Raw genomic sequence first — 14304 nt, forward strand, 5'->3', positions numbered from 1 at the left:
CATATTTTTACCTGCAAAGCATCCAGCTGACTTCCACCACGGGGAGATCTGCATTCAGGAGAAGCAGGAGGGAAAGCGCGAGCACTTTTCTTGAGCTCCTCTAAGGTGGATTCATGAGCTGCAATTTCAGATTGAATTTTCTGCCACGACATAAAAACAGGCAAAAAAGAAGTTTCAAAATTGCTTGCAGAGAGCGAAAGAGAAACTTGGCTTACCACCTACTACCCACCAGAAGTAAATCCACTCTGTAAAAGTTAAGTACTACCAGGTTTATTTTGAATATTCCAGCTCTGGTGGCAGCTTGCTAAAATGAAAGCCATTAAGATTGTCATTCAATACAACCTTCTTAAAACAGGAGAACAATCCAGATTACAGAAAATATCAACTACCACATCAGGACAGGAGTGAAATGAAGCATTCATGAGTTACTAAGTCTAGGCTGAGCACTATCATGAGATATTTCAAAATGTTTTGTAGTGAAAAGCTATACTGGAATACCTGGGCCTCCTGAGGCATCTGAAAGGCATCTACCCTATCAGTCAGGTAAGATGTCAGCTGTCTATCCAGCTCCACTAAGTTTTCCTGCAAGACCTGCAACATGTGGTCGGTTTCTCTCATGGTTTGAAGCTGCTGTTCCAAGGCGATCTGCCGGCTCACTGCCTAAGTGGGACAGAAAGACAAGACAAGACAGAGCAGTAAGTCAATAGGAATTATATCAACCTTTCTCAAACCAAAGTGGGAGAAACCCAGAAAAATCCTGTGCCAGGCAGACTGTCTAAAAAAGAGCCAAAGCGAGCCCTAGAAGGCAGCAATTTTTGAAGCCTGCTGTGATTCATACCAGTAACTGACAACAGTGGAATAGGAGAGTTCTGCTGCTAGGTATACAGGATACTGAAAAGATGTCTCTCTTACCACCTCACGAAGAAAGTATTCTGTTAAAAACATACCAGTTTCATAAACTAGTTATTCAATAGGAATCAGGGACTTTGTAATACACTAGAAATCAATATTGTTTGATGTGTAAGCTTACACATTTTCTTTCAAAACAATAAAATCTGTCTTTCTGTTACAGTGTGAAAACAGAGGTTCACAGTCCCTTCCCTCCATTGCCTCCCCCTTCAACAGTAAAACTTTTAAGTTCTTCTGAAATGTCACTACTAGTATGGGAACACAAATTCCCCACTATCAACACATGCACAGACCAGTGGGTGTGTACATATACACACACAGAGGTGGAAAGTTGTCAACAGCCCAGTGTGTCAGCACTGAAGCTGCCAAAGCAGATAGTTTTTATATGGCAATAAAGTACTGTTGTAACAGGAAAAACAATAGTGCATGCTAACTTAAATGACAGCACACAGCCCCCAGCTGAGGGCACTGCATTCATGTTGCTCACTGTAATGAGGATGAACTGAAATTCCCTCTATGACTACACTTTGGCAGTGACAGGAAAAACCTCCCATCCTACAATTTGTCAGGGGTCTGTATTACCAGGATACAGAACACAAGTTACAGATTTAGGTAACCTGAAATATAGCTAGTATTCCTCTACTTATTAAATCTAGAAAAGATTAGACTGAAGCATGAAAAAAGGAAGGGGACAACATAATAGATGGGGGATGAGAAGAATGTCTTCCCTGTTCCTTATTTCATTGTGACTTCTTCCTATTTCAAAGGGTGAACATGTCACTTATTCATGTTCCTCATTTTTACAGTTAGTGAGCAGCTCACCAGTATTTACGGCAGTAGGAACAGAATATTAACCTCAGTTATTGAACTGTCCCCCTTGAGATTGAAATTGCTTTTTTGTCAAAATTACCTGGAAAAATACCAGGGCATCCCCACAGTGAAAGGGTGTGCAAGAGTGCAAAACAAAACCTGACTCAAGTCAGGGGGGAAAAACAAAACAAAACGCAAGCATCTTGCTCTTAGGGCATTATTCTAAATTGAAAATGGCTGACAACATTTTGAAGGTTTTTCCTCTTTTCCTGAATTGCAGTCCTGCATCTATGAATTCAGCTGTCTAACAGGAATCATTTCAGACCACTGAGCTGGAAAAAAAAAAACCCAGGCTACTTCAACCATGCCCCCAAATTCTTACCAAGTGACTCAATTCCTCATAGTGGGCATTGAAAGCCTCCAATTTTTCACTGATGATATCATCAAGAATCCCTCCATCAATCAGTGTCTGTCCAAGTTCCCGAATCTGTGTTCGATTATCAGCTGGATGACGCAGGACTGATTCCAGGGACTAATTAGCAGAGAAAGTTTTAAAGGTCAAGACACTGAATATTACTGCATTTTCAGAGGTAGAAATCTGGCTGCATGCACAGAAGTTTTACCCTTCATATGTCTTGAGAGCGCTCTAAAAGCTTGAATTAGTTATGGTTTAATCCATGATGGCACAAGGCAAATACAGTGGTCATTTTGCTTTAGATAATTAAACTTCACAGCACTTCTTACCAATTCACATCATTTCATACTATAGTGCTAGAAGGAATTAATCAATTTGACACAGGACAGGACAAAGCACACAATTTAATCATGGTTCCAATTATGGCACAATCAAGCACAGCAAAATTCAGCTTTTGGTGGAGGATCTTACAAATACCCATTCCAGATTCAGAGTAATATGTTCATTTAACCTGAAGAATCAGAATATTCAACACATATTTCAATATTCTACTGAAGTGTAGAATTTATGGGGTTTTATACAGAGCGATCTGAAAAGTTACTAATCTGATAGAATGACTACAATACCTCAAGAGCATCATTGACAGCATCCAACTTATCAGGCAGATTTTCTGTCATTTGCACCCTTTCTTCCAGATTGTTTAGCCAAGCTGTTTCTAAATCAAGATAATGAAGCAGCTCAATCCAGCAGGACCACACCTCCTAGGAGCAACAGAAAAAAACATAAATTAGCCTAGAATGCCAGGTACAGTTCATATACCCTATGAAGACCTTAAAATTCTGTTTCTGAGACACTGACCTAAAGTAGGCAAGTAGAAAATATTCAAAAACATGCCATGGCACAGTAACTTCTAGACAGAAAAATCTGCAACTATAGCAGCAAGATAAAAAGAAATATGCAAAATACACATAGAAGTTTCTAAACTCATGCTAAAATTATCACTGACATCTAGATCCTTATAATGATTTAAGAATGTAATAAAATGCATCCACTCCTCTTGAAAGACAGGACATACAAAACCTACCGCAAACTACAATCAACATGTCCTAATTATCATCATATTTCAACCTTTAATCTCTGAGAAGTGCCTCTTTGTCATTTTGGAAGACGCCTGGATGGATAACAGAGCCATGAGACAAAGTAACTTATTTGCACAAGTGTTGATTACAATACAGATTATAAAAGCAAAGTTAGATGGTGTCTTATGAATTCCAAGGATGTCATCTCAAGGGAAAGTAATCTCAGAAAGGAGCCACAGCAAAATGTGTTTATGCTGAAGCTACTGGATTCAGTGACAAAAGTGGACATTTGCAGTGTCCTTCCCCATTACTCTTGTGCCACCTGCCTCCATTTTACTAAGCTGAGAGCTATCATTCTTACTTCCAAAGTGTGGCATTTCCCCCGGATCCGATTGCACAGTAGCTGGTAGTTCTCCAGCACAATGTTCAGTTCAGTCGCCAGGTCCTGACCACTAGACGGCACTTTGGCGGCTAACATCTTGATGTTGTCTCTGAGAATCTTCACCCGCACCTCTTTCTGCAACACATCCTCCTTCGCCCTCTGCCCAAAGAAATGTATTACACAATCAGCCCTCAATTGCTGTACAGTCAACTATTCACTACTCAAACCAAAGATCAGCAGTTTAACCTTGGAAGTATTGCTGCCAAAGTTTTCTTGGGTCTAAGGACAACAAAATATGGCACTAACTTGCATGGAATTCAGCTTATGTTAGTAAGTGTTGAAAAATCCTGTTTTATTAAACATACAGACATACCTACCATTTATGTTTTTTTCATTAAAAATCCATGACTCAAGGCAAAAAATACTAAGTTCAATGCTATTTATATGCTAACATAGATATGAAAAAGAGAAATGAGCCAGAAAAAAAATAGAGGTTTGCTAAAAACAAGCATATCAGGGAGAAAAAGGTAAGGTGAATTTACAGACATTATGAGTCCCAGAGCCCAGTAACTATCCTGCAAAGTTATCCAGGAAAGATAACGTAATTACCTGGGATACATGCAACTACAAAGTTGGGATTTTTCCCAGCAGTTGTTAGGTACGCTAGAGAAACATGCAAAAAGGACAAACAGAAGAATTCCTTCAACACAGCTGCACTCAGAGGAGCTTGATAACAAGTGTACAGCATAAGCACAGCACAGCTCCCAACACAAAAGCCTGGAGAACTCCTATTATCAGTTGTTGACTTTTGCCCTGGCCGGAATTCAGGAAGCAGGATAGCTGGAAGACAGATCACGCAAACCAATCTGAGCCTGTCTCTGTTGAGACAACTAGAAGGCTCCAGAGATAGAGATTGCCCCATATCTCTTTCTTTTCAGGTTTCAAGGACAGTTTTATGAAGTTGAAGTACCTCTGATATATAAGGCACTGCACCTTATGGTAGAATTTAGTTCATGACAGCATTATTGTTGCACATATTGTTTGACGTATCTTCTAAATGTAAGGCAATAAAAAAAAGCCAGTTAATGGAAGCACAAAGAATGGAAAATCTGGGGAACATATTATTTTTATGGCAGGATTATCAAAAACCAGCTAGCCTTATCTTAAACCTGCTCCTTCAAATGTCAGCAGGAGTTCCACTCTCTGTTCAAATGAGAGCAGAATTAGGCAAGCTCAAAAGTTTTTCAAAACCTTATGTAAAAATGCTCCTGGTCAAATATACATTGTTCTTTCCCAGTCCTAAAAGTAGTCACAGCATAGTATTCTTACTGCAAATGAAAGAGGATATGCAAGTGTTAGAGTAAGCTTACTGGCTCACTGACATAACTGCCAAATTTAAAAGTACATAATATAATCTGGATGTGACAAAGGTAAATGTGCTCAAAGTCTCTCAGATTTGCCAGTGAAAAGAGGGTCCTTTCTTTTTTTGGCTTGTGTTAACTATGTGATCTTAAATGCCATCAAAGGACATGAATATATTAAAACACTTGTTAAAGACTGCTTCAGAAAGCCCCTGCAAAAAAAAAAAAAAAAAAAAAATTCAAAACTTCAAATAGATTTGTCAAAACACTTGTAAGGGAGAAAAAAAAATATTATTTTATGCTCCATTGAGTAACAGTGTGGTGGATACTAATTTAAATAATGTGCATACAAGTCAAAACATTTGTGAAGATATGCCTGAACTCCAATTTAAAAGCAGAGACAATTATTGTTTACTCTGTATATACATCCAAGAAAATTATCTATTCAACTGGTAATTTATAATGAGACAAAAATAGCTCCTTCCTCTCCATTTTTTTGGCCTCCAGTCCCAAAATTAGAGAAGCAGGGACCAGCATCACTGTTTGCAAGAGATGAGGAACACGAGATAACCTTACAACAAAACTGTTTTAAAGTGCCTTTCTAACTGTTGAGTTACTGTATCTAGGGGACCAGAAACTGAAACCCAACAGCTAGAAGCCTTCAGCTAGAAGCTGAAGAAGAATAAGTTTTCACAACTGCTAATTTAGACAGGTATAGTATCACCTTTTCTTTCTTTCTCAAGTTTTTTCTCCTGCAATAAGATTCCATATTCTTAGTATTTAATATGCTATACATAGCAAACCTGGCTCAACAGCTGGGGAAGCTGCTATTCATTATGAAATCCCTATCCTGCATGGCCAAACAGAACATCTGTTTTGCAGTTTGTGCTTTAAAAACAAAAATTCCACAAAGCAAAGCTGAAAAATACCACTAATATTGTCATGACCTGAGCTCCTTTCCACACAGATAATTCCACAAAAGGTCAACCCCCAAAGCCATTAAGTTTTGTTTCTCTTTAATCAGGTCTCTTTAACGACCTAGTATTCCTGACCTTCATTTCCTCCACCGCATTCTCTAGCTCTTCAGGGGACTTGTATTCAAAATCTTTCTCCAAATATTCTTCTTCAGCTTGGGTCATCCATTCCTGCATCTCTGCCAAATCTTTCTTCAGATTTACAGCCTTTTCCTGACTTTCAGACAGGCGATTTTTCTGACTAATGATCTAGAATCCAAGGTGGGAAAGAAACAGTAGGTTTTTTTACTTAAATGTCCTCTTATGTGTTAAAAGCCACAAGTCTTTATGAAAGCATTTTACCACCAAAACATTTTCAGCCCTTTTTAATTAACAAAAGACTTTCAGAGACCTACACGCACACATGAACTCTTTTTAGCAGATCAACAAAATCTAGAGGTGAGGGAAGGACGAAAAAGACCTTTTTTTCCTCATTGCATGTAAACTGGTAACAATCCCTGGAAAAAGTCAGACGGAGAAAAAAAAAACTCTTCTGATCGCAAGTATCATATAGTTAGGTATATCTTTATACTGAGCACTAAAACACCCTTCAGGCCTCACTTTCCACAGCCCAGGCAATCTGGATTCTGAATCAACAGCAAGGTTCTCCAACACAGATCCTTGCCAGGCATGGCAACTAAAGAAGTATGTTTCTACAGACAGGAGAAAGCTTCCACCCAAAAGAAACAACCAAATACACCAGATTGAAGTGGTAGTGTATTTATAGTCATTTGTTTTTTAAAGCTGCTTGGAAGCAGGCAGAAATTACACAGGGCCAGAATAATATTCCAGATTTCAGCAACAACAGAACAATAGCTCAAACTTCCCTCCTGCCCACCCCAGAAAGAGCAGCATGAGGCAAACTGAACAAATTAATTTTTAGTTACAAATAAAGTGTTCACTGTGCTCCTTCCAGTTAAGTATTGAGAAGTACATGTATTCACAGAAAACTGCTGTTGCAGAGGTATCCCCTAACATATTTGCACTTCTGAAGGATTCACTGGGCCTAGCTGGATTTCAGCTACTTTGACAGCGGAACAAGTAAAACTCACTCATCCCACTGTTTCACTGCTTCACCTCTTCACCATCCTACCAATGCCACACAACCAAACAGCCAGCTGCAGTAACAAGCAAGCACTAACAACGTATGGAGCACTCACCTGCTTGCTCAGTTTCTCCCACTGAGTCTGGCAGTCTACTAGCCTAGACTTTGCCCAAGTATTTACGCTTGCAATAGGCTGAGCTCTTAAAGCAGACTCTACTTCTTTCATCTCTTTCAGTGATGGTTCAATTGTTTCCATTTCATTGACAAACATCTGAGCACATGTCAGAGAAAATACATGTTCTTTAGCAAGACATTACACAAATTTATAGGATACCAATAATTTTGTAATTTTTAATTATTCCAGAGAAAATTTAATAAAAAAGCAGATTGATGCTGTGTTCAATACCAGACTGTTTAAAACAATCTTTCAGTGGCCCAAAACATCAGAATTACACAACTGAAAAACAAAATACAGCTTTGCCATATACAGCACAAACATTCTCACATGCCCAATGTCGACACTGGAACAACACGTTTGAAGATTATGTGCACTAAATATCCTGATGTTTCTGGCATATCTCAGACTTGTATTCTTTTCCCAGAAATAAACATTTGAAGATACACTGTAATTACTGACTGTAAGAAGTACTGCTACTTACTTGTGATCATTATGTGCCACTAGCTAGGGAGGAAAGTTACTTCTGAGATGCATACAACTCCTAAATCCTAGGAGCTTCAGACTTATTTGCTTGTTATTTTTATTGCCCTTATGAGTTTATTGCAGAAAGCACTTTTCACTCACAGATTCAATTCCCTAACCACAAAACTAGGAAAAATACATAAACATTTTCAGAGGAAATAATATCAACTTGTACATAAGTATTTACAAATATGGTGAAGACCTTTGAAAAGTACAAAGTGTTACAGCTACACACAAGGAACCAATTAAAATGTGCCCTGAAGCAAGATAAGACAATTTTTCTGTCAGGCTTTATGGAATATGCCATGGACAATATTTAATAAAACAAGCAAAATTAATAGAGAGATGCTAATAATTATTTCAAAAGATTCCTTAACAGAACAAAACTTACTGTGCACTGGTCAAGTTGTCTTTGAAGTCCTTCAGTATCTCCTTGAAGAGCCTTTTCTGCCATTAAGAAGTCCTTCACACCATCCATCCACTTCTGAACAACTTTTGAATCAGCCTAAATCAAATATAGTAATGAAGAGTTTATACACGATCATGATAAAGAATGTATGGCTGTTGCATTTCAACTTCTAGAAGCGTCAAAAGAATATTCTACAAGCTGCTAGTATTGCCTTGATCTTGAATCAGACCACCTTTGGTTTAATTTTGAGGCTTGATTGTTTGGTTAGTTTTTTCCACAATTTCTCTGTTCTCAAATTTATATGAAAATTAAATTCACAGTAATGATATTCTCCCATCCATGCCACAGCATAGTTTAATTGACACTGTGCTGCTCCAGGCTATCTATCACACAGAAACACAGGATCAACTAAGGAGGCAAGCATGGCTTCAAGAAGTATGATGTTACCCTTCACATGAAGGAACTGGATGAAGGCTGGGAATTGCATTTTCCTGATGACGGAAACCACGTACGACTGCTTCTACCACACTTATTCGACAGACATATTTCACTCCAAGGAAAAGAGAGGGCCCTATAGAAATATATGTGGGGAGAAGAAGAAGGGATAATGCTAAACATACTTGACAGGTAGAAGCTATGCTGAGAAAGCCATTTGCCTTACAGAGAAACAGGCATAAAAGGAAAATACCACAGAGGATTAGACTAACCACTAAACGAAAAATCTAGCTGTTTGAGGCCAATAGCAGCTAATGTACTCACTAGAGTAAAGCATAGGGCGGGGAAAGTAAATAGATACACAATTACAGCATTATCTGACCTAACATTTGAAGTTGCCTTATATCCTGCAATGAGGTAGGTGAGGAGGGAGACAGGAGCATTGTCATCTACTTCCCATGCAATTGTGGATGTTCTCAATCTCCCTTACAAACAAAACCACCACAAACTTAGAGCAGGGAGAAAGTTTTTCTTTGTCCTGGTTCAACTGAGTTATGTGATTGTCATTTTTTAATAATATAGTTGTACTGGTTTAATGAACATTTTTTGACTGTTTGGTTGTGTGTTTTTTAATAGATGGTATCTTTGTATTCTGACACAATTGTCGTCACAGAGCGCTGTAATTGAGAAGCAGAGTCAAAGCTCATCAGCTTCACCTTCTATCTGCAAGTCACAGAGGAAGAAAGCACATACTTTGTTTCCCTAAAAACCTTGCAATAACAGTTTTTTCAAGATCCATACATTACACATGGCTTCTCAAAAAAAACCTAATGAAAACTCATTAGACTAAGATCATGTTTATTTTTAGGCAAATGCTACCATTAGAGGCCAAAGTCATGACATTTTTTTCATTCCTTTTCCATTTTGGGGGAATTTCCTGCAGCTGATTAGTCTGAAAATAATTTTTGAAAAAATAGACCCCAGGAGGCTTAACGGTGAACCATGGCTTAATGTAAAAAAATATATATTTATAAAGGCTGCTATTTGACAATGCATTTTAGCATATAACTAATTTAGCTTGCTTACAGTAAGCTACTTGCATAAGTAGCTGAAGTGAATTAAATGGGATTACTCACAAAGTTAGGCACACATTTAAATAACTTGATGAATCACAAGCCAAGTCTAAAGAAGTTTAATGAAGTAAATGCTCCTGCACTGTGCAGGTAAATAATTACCAATGGACAAATACTCAGTGTAGGTTGTTGATGTACAAGAGCTCACAATTTTTAGACATGAACCAAAACACTGGATCAGTTCTAAAATTTATTCCAGGCAGGAACAATGATCAAATGTGCTGAATTTTAACTTGTTCACTCCTAGAAAAACCACACGATGTACAGCCAGGCAGTAGATTTAAAAGAACTGAGGGTGATACATAATCAAAGACACAGCAAGCCACACATTATTAGAGGTATGATAACAGAGTGTACAAGATACAGAAATTTTCTTCTAGAAAATACCAGATGCAAAACTGATACAATGAGCCTTGTCTGCTTTTCCCGTCACACAACTATTACGGACAGTCTCACGGTAAAACACAGGTCGTATCACTAATGCATGTGTTGTCATTTTGGGGGAGCCTCTGATACATCACAAATCAGAGAAGGGCCACCTGAACAGCAGAACCCAGAGACGGATCTGCCACTGACTTGCTCATCAGACTAACAAAGACATTTTAAGCACTGTTCACCTGTCTGTTGGCTGTTAAAATGAGAATACTTATGTTCAGTTTCTTTTCAAAAACCTAAATATGGGGAGTGCTGTTTTGGGAAATGCCAGTTTTTAAAGATGAATTAGGAAAAAAAGATTAAACATTAAAAATAATCCAACAGTTGTGTGTAGTTGCACACGACTGCATGCTCTCCAAGGGTTGCCATTCACTTACTCTTTTTTTTTTCTTTACCTCACCACTTTTAAATTATTTTTTTTCCCTTTAATAGCCAGACACTTCGTCTCCTCTCTTAACCAAGGAGATACTGTCCAGCCATTCTCCAAACTAATCTTGTGTCTCTGGTATCACATCTCTAGTACTGACCCATTCAGTGTCTGCACCAGGACCATATACCCAGTCTCCCAATCAATCTTTCTTTCAGTGCAATTTCCATCCTGACCTGGACAATGCCAGCCACAACATTTTTATTCAACTTGCTCCACATTCTCATTTTTATGCATACAGTGCTAGACTACAAAAATCTCTTTATAGATTAGTACCTTCAAAAGGAAAATCAGAGAATATACATACATGACTGTCCATCCACTGACAGCCTCATGAAACATTTAGAAAACACAGGAACTGTGTACTGAAAAATTCAGTTCATGAGAAAATCACACCACTGTAAGCCCTATATTTCTACAGATAGCACCACTATGTATTTCTTCCATTTTCAGTTATTTAATAATTATTTCTGTTGTTTCTTTTGCTTTAATATCTTTTTCAGCTTCTGTACTTCTTTTTAAGACAACAGGAAAGTTTTTAACATCTCACTTCGGACAATATTCTGTTCTCAGATCTATACAACAGCACGTGGCTTCAATGCTGCACTCTCCCATAGCTCTTCAAAATTCCCACAGGCATAAAAATCCACATCTTTCATGAGTGTTTCATACATGTGGTGATACCAACATCACTTTGGACAGCTGTGGAGAACAGGGCACTTCACCTTTGGCTGAAAAAACTGAATAATTGATTACTAAATCAAAACCTGCCATACTAATGCTGCACACATGTACTCTACTCTCAGTTAAACATGAAAAAGAATTTCAGTTTTCAGGAGCCATTCCTCACCCCGTTAAAGCTGTGATTTAGGGAAGTAGGTGCATGTACCGACCACTCAGCCGAACATGATTCAAGTGCAGAAAAATAAAGTTCTGCACTTACAAGAAATTAAGGGAGAAAAAAAATGCTGCTAAAACTGATGAGGTAGGTAGGTCTTGCTCAGCATAGCTACAGATAATCAAGGCAACTGGAAAGCTGCAATCATTTGAAGACAGAGAGCTGTTGCACAACAGACTTTGAGACAGGCTTACATGCAGAATATTTACTCTGTCATGCTAAATAACTGGTAAGTGTAACCAGAAAGAGAGGGAAGGGAAGAGAATGAGACATAGTGGGATATTGTACATTTAGGTCAAAGTCAGGAGAAAAATAAATGAGGAAATGGTTGCTGGAAAGTAATCACCAAGGGCTTGGCTAAGCAATAGAAGTTAATTTCTTTTAGGCTCCTCTACAAGTCAGGTCACTTTGCGCAGTCAGCTCCCGCTGACCAGCAGCATCAGCTCCTCCACAGCCCCACCTCATCCCTCAGGCTGCTGCAAGTAGCTACGGAAGGATGGGTTTGAAGGAACCAGACTAAAACTAGCAAATGTAGGTGTACAAGTACGCACATTCCTGAACATGTTTTTTAGGAGTGGGCAGGGACAGCTTTATCTTTATGCTTCAGGTAACAATATTACACAAAAGTGTTATACACAAGAAATACACCTTTTTCCTCTGAAAACCTGCAATTCCTCCTCCTACTGATAGGTCTGTTTGTGGCTTCCATTTACAAGTTCACTAGCCTAGACTGGACTACCATACCTATGCTATTCATACTCACACATCCCACACACACACTGCTAGGAGCAGCTCAAGTCCTGAAACAAATAATTAGCAAATAACACTTTATGAGCAGGAGCAAATTTTTCCATCCAGCCTTTTTCACAAGGTAAAAGTTTTCATGAGAACATGGGTGTGCACTCTTAATTGACTTTTAGTTACAATCTGTTACCCCTACGAAGACTTTGTCCAGGTTTGCAGTTCAAAAAAAAAAAAAAAAAAAAAGAGAGACTTGAAGCTTTTACTACTTCTGAACCATAATCAGCCATTGTCTACCCAACTTTCACTGCAACATCATGCAAGTCAATTACCTGACCTTACTAAGTTTCAGGTTAAACACATGTCTGTACTTCAGTAGTCATTAAAGATGCTATCTGGCTTAAAATAAAAAAAACAACAAACAAAAAAACCCCAAAAAACACCACACAACCAAAAACCACTTAGTTTGAAATTCAAATCCACTATCAAATAAAAGAACAGTCTTCTGCTACACAGGGAGGAGAGAGCAAGATTGAAGGAAACTTTTGGGGAAAATTGGTGGTGTGCATGCATGGCACCAATGTTCTGAAGAGGGTGCATGCAGCAAATTGCTTATGTTCATAAACCGTGTGATACATACTCTGTTAAATGGAAAAGAAAGTAAACAATCCCACATATTAAAATGTTTAATGCATGTAAAAACAAGGATTTCTGTTAGCTAATGCACATGTGCCTTCATGCCAAGAGACAGAGAATCTGTAAAAGCATCTTCTGGGTTTTTGCAGTTTAAAATATAATATGAAAATGAAGATAATATGAAACTTATTTAAAGTCTAGTTAAACATTTTTTGGGGGGGAAAAAAGAAAGGCTCTATATTTGGGCTTTTATACCGCTCTGACCAGCTTATACTTTCAAACTGATACTGAAGAATAGCTAGTGCCTATTTAACTTTTGGGTCACAATAATATTGGTATGGGATAAATCATGATATATTTAGTTTTCATTATTTTTTTCCCTCTCCCTAGAGGAATATAAATAGTCTAGAGAAGGGACTTAAAGCAAACACAAAGAAACGAATCTCACCAGTAAATACTGAGTCAACCTCAGCTAAGTTACTTAAGCACTTATCTCTCCCCTCTTTATCAATGGGTTAAACATCTAAATACCCTTTAAATACCCTTGCTTTTAATCCCTTCATTTTTAAAACACTGGGATTTTCTGTCATGCAGGATTTCATATGTGTGGGTGTGCATATATATATGCACATATATGTGTATATATATATATATAAAAAAAAAAAGAGTGCTGATTAATCTTAATTCTTTAACTCTCATTCCTGACACTTCACAGTCCATCTGTTGGAACTAGAGAACTCACTATACCCAAGCATTTTCTTTACTTCCTTTTTTAACGAGCTGTACTAATTCTTTATTACTGTCAACAGAAACGCCACTTGAAGGAGCAAGTTTTACTGTAGCAGGTATGGAATTTCAATTTTACATGTCAAACCAGTACAGCATTGGGCATCTGACACCAACCACAATAGAGGGCACTCTGCCTCTGGTGGGATCAAGCCTTCAACAGCACAGCTGACATACCCTTGACTTCAGTGTAACCTTTGCTCCTGATATTTAAAGAAAAGGAATGCTAATATTAAGTGAAAAGTAATTCTATTAGAAGATAAAGTAATATCCTGAGCATGTTAAAAGTCCTTTGCTATGCTGCTACAAATACACGGCATACACTTCCAGCCTCGGCCAGGCTAGTAGCCCATCAACATTCCACATCTCAATCAGTATCATCTGGACTCCTGCAGGAACACAGAGAAAGAAAGGGCTCTCAAACCACCAAGTTACATAACAAAAAAATACTTTCATTTTACCTCAAATATTCTCAACTTGGATGTAATTTCCTCCAGTAGTTTAACATCTTTGGAAATCTTGAGCTTTAACTTGTCCCAGTGTCCCTGCACATGCTTGAACTCTTGCATGTAGACCTTTTTTATTTCTGAAGAAGCATGTTTCTCCAAAGTCTTTGTCTCTTCAGCAAGTTTATCTACCCTGGGCTTCTGGGCTTCCAGGGTCTCACAAACTGTCTACAAGGGGGGGGGG

General features: G+C 38.1%; 1 protein-coding gene across 1 annotated transcript in view; it reads right to left on the minus strand.

Moving 5' to 3' along the window:
• Positions 1 to 14304, minus strand: part of LOC104625414 (utrophin-like) — a 76927-nt gene that overhangs the window by 26658 nt on the left and 35965 nt on the right. Inside the window, exons 21-29 of the mRNA XM_010293032.1 lie at positions 14076 to 14288; positions 8106 to 8219; positions 7130 to 7285; positions 6009 to 6179; positions 3575 to 3754; positions 2761 to 2895; positions 2102 to 2251; positions 499 to 660; positions 12 to 140 (exon numbers count right to left, since the gene is read on the minus strand). Of these exons, the coding sequence (XP_010291334.1) occupies positions 12 to 140; positions 499 to 660; positions 2102 to 2251; positions 2761 to 2895; positions 3575 to 3754; positions 6009 to 6179; positions 7130 to 7285; positions 8106 to 8219; positions 14076 to 14288 (1410 nt within the window). The remainder of the gene's footprint in view (positions 1 to 11; positions 141 to 498; positions 661 to 2101; positions 2252 to 2760; positions 2896 to 3574; positions 3755 to 6008; positions 6180 to 7129; positions 7286 to 8105; positions 8220 to 14075; positions 14289 to 14304) is intronic.

Source organism: Phaethon lepturus, unplaced genomic scaffold, assembly GCF_000687285.1.
Source record: "Phaethon lepturus isolate BGI_N335 unplaced genomic scaffold, ASM68728v1 scaffold11538, whole genome shotgun sequence".
Classification (NCBI taxonomy): domain Eukaryota; kingdom Metazoa; phylum Chordata; class Aves; order Phaethontiformes; family Phaethontidae; genus Phaethon; species Phaethon lepturus.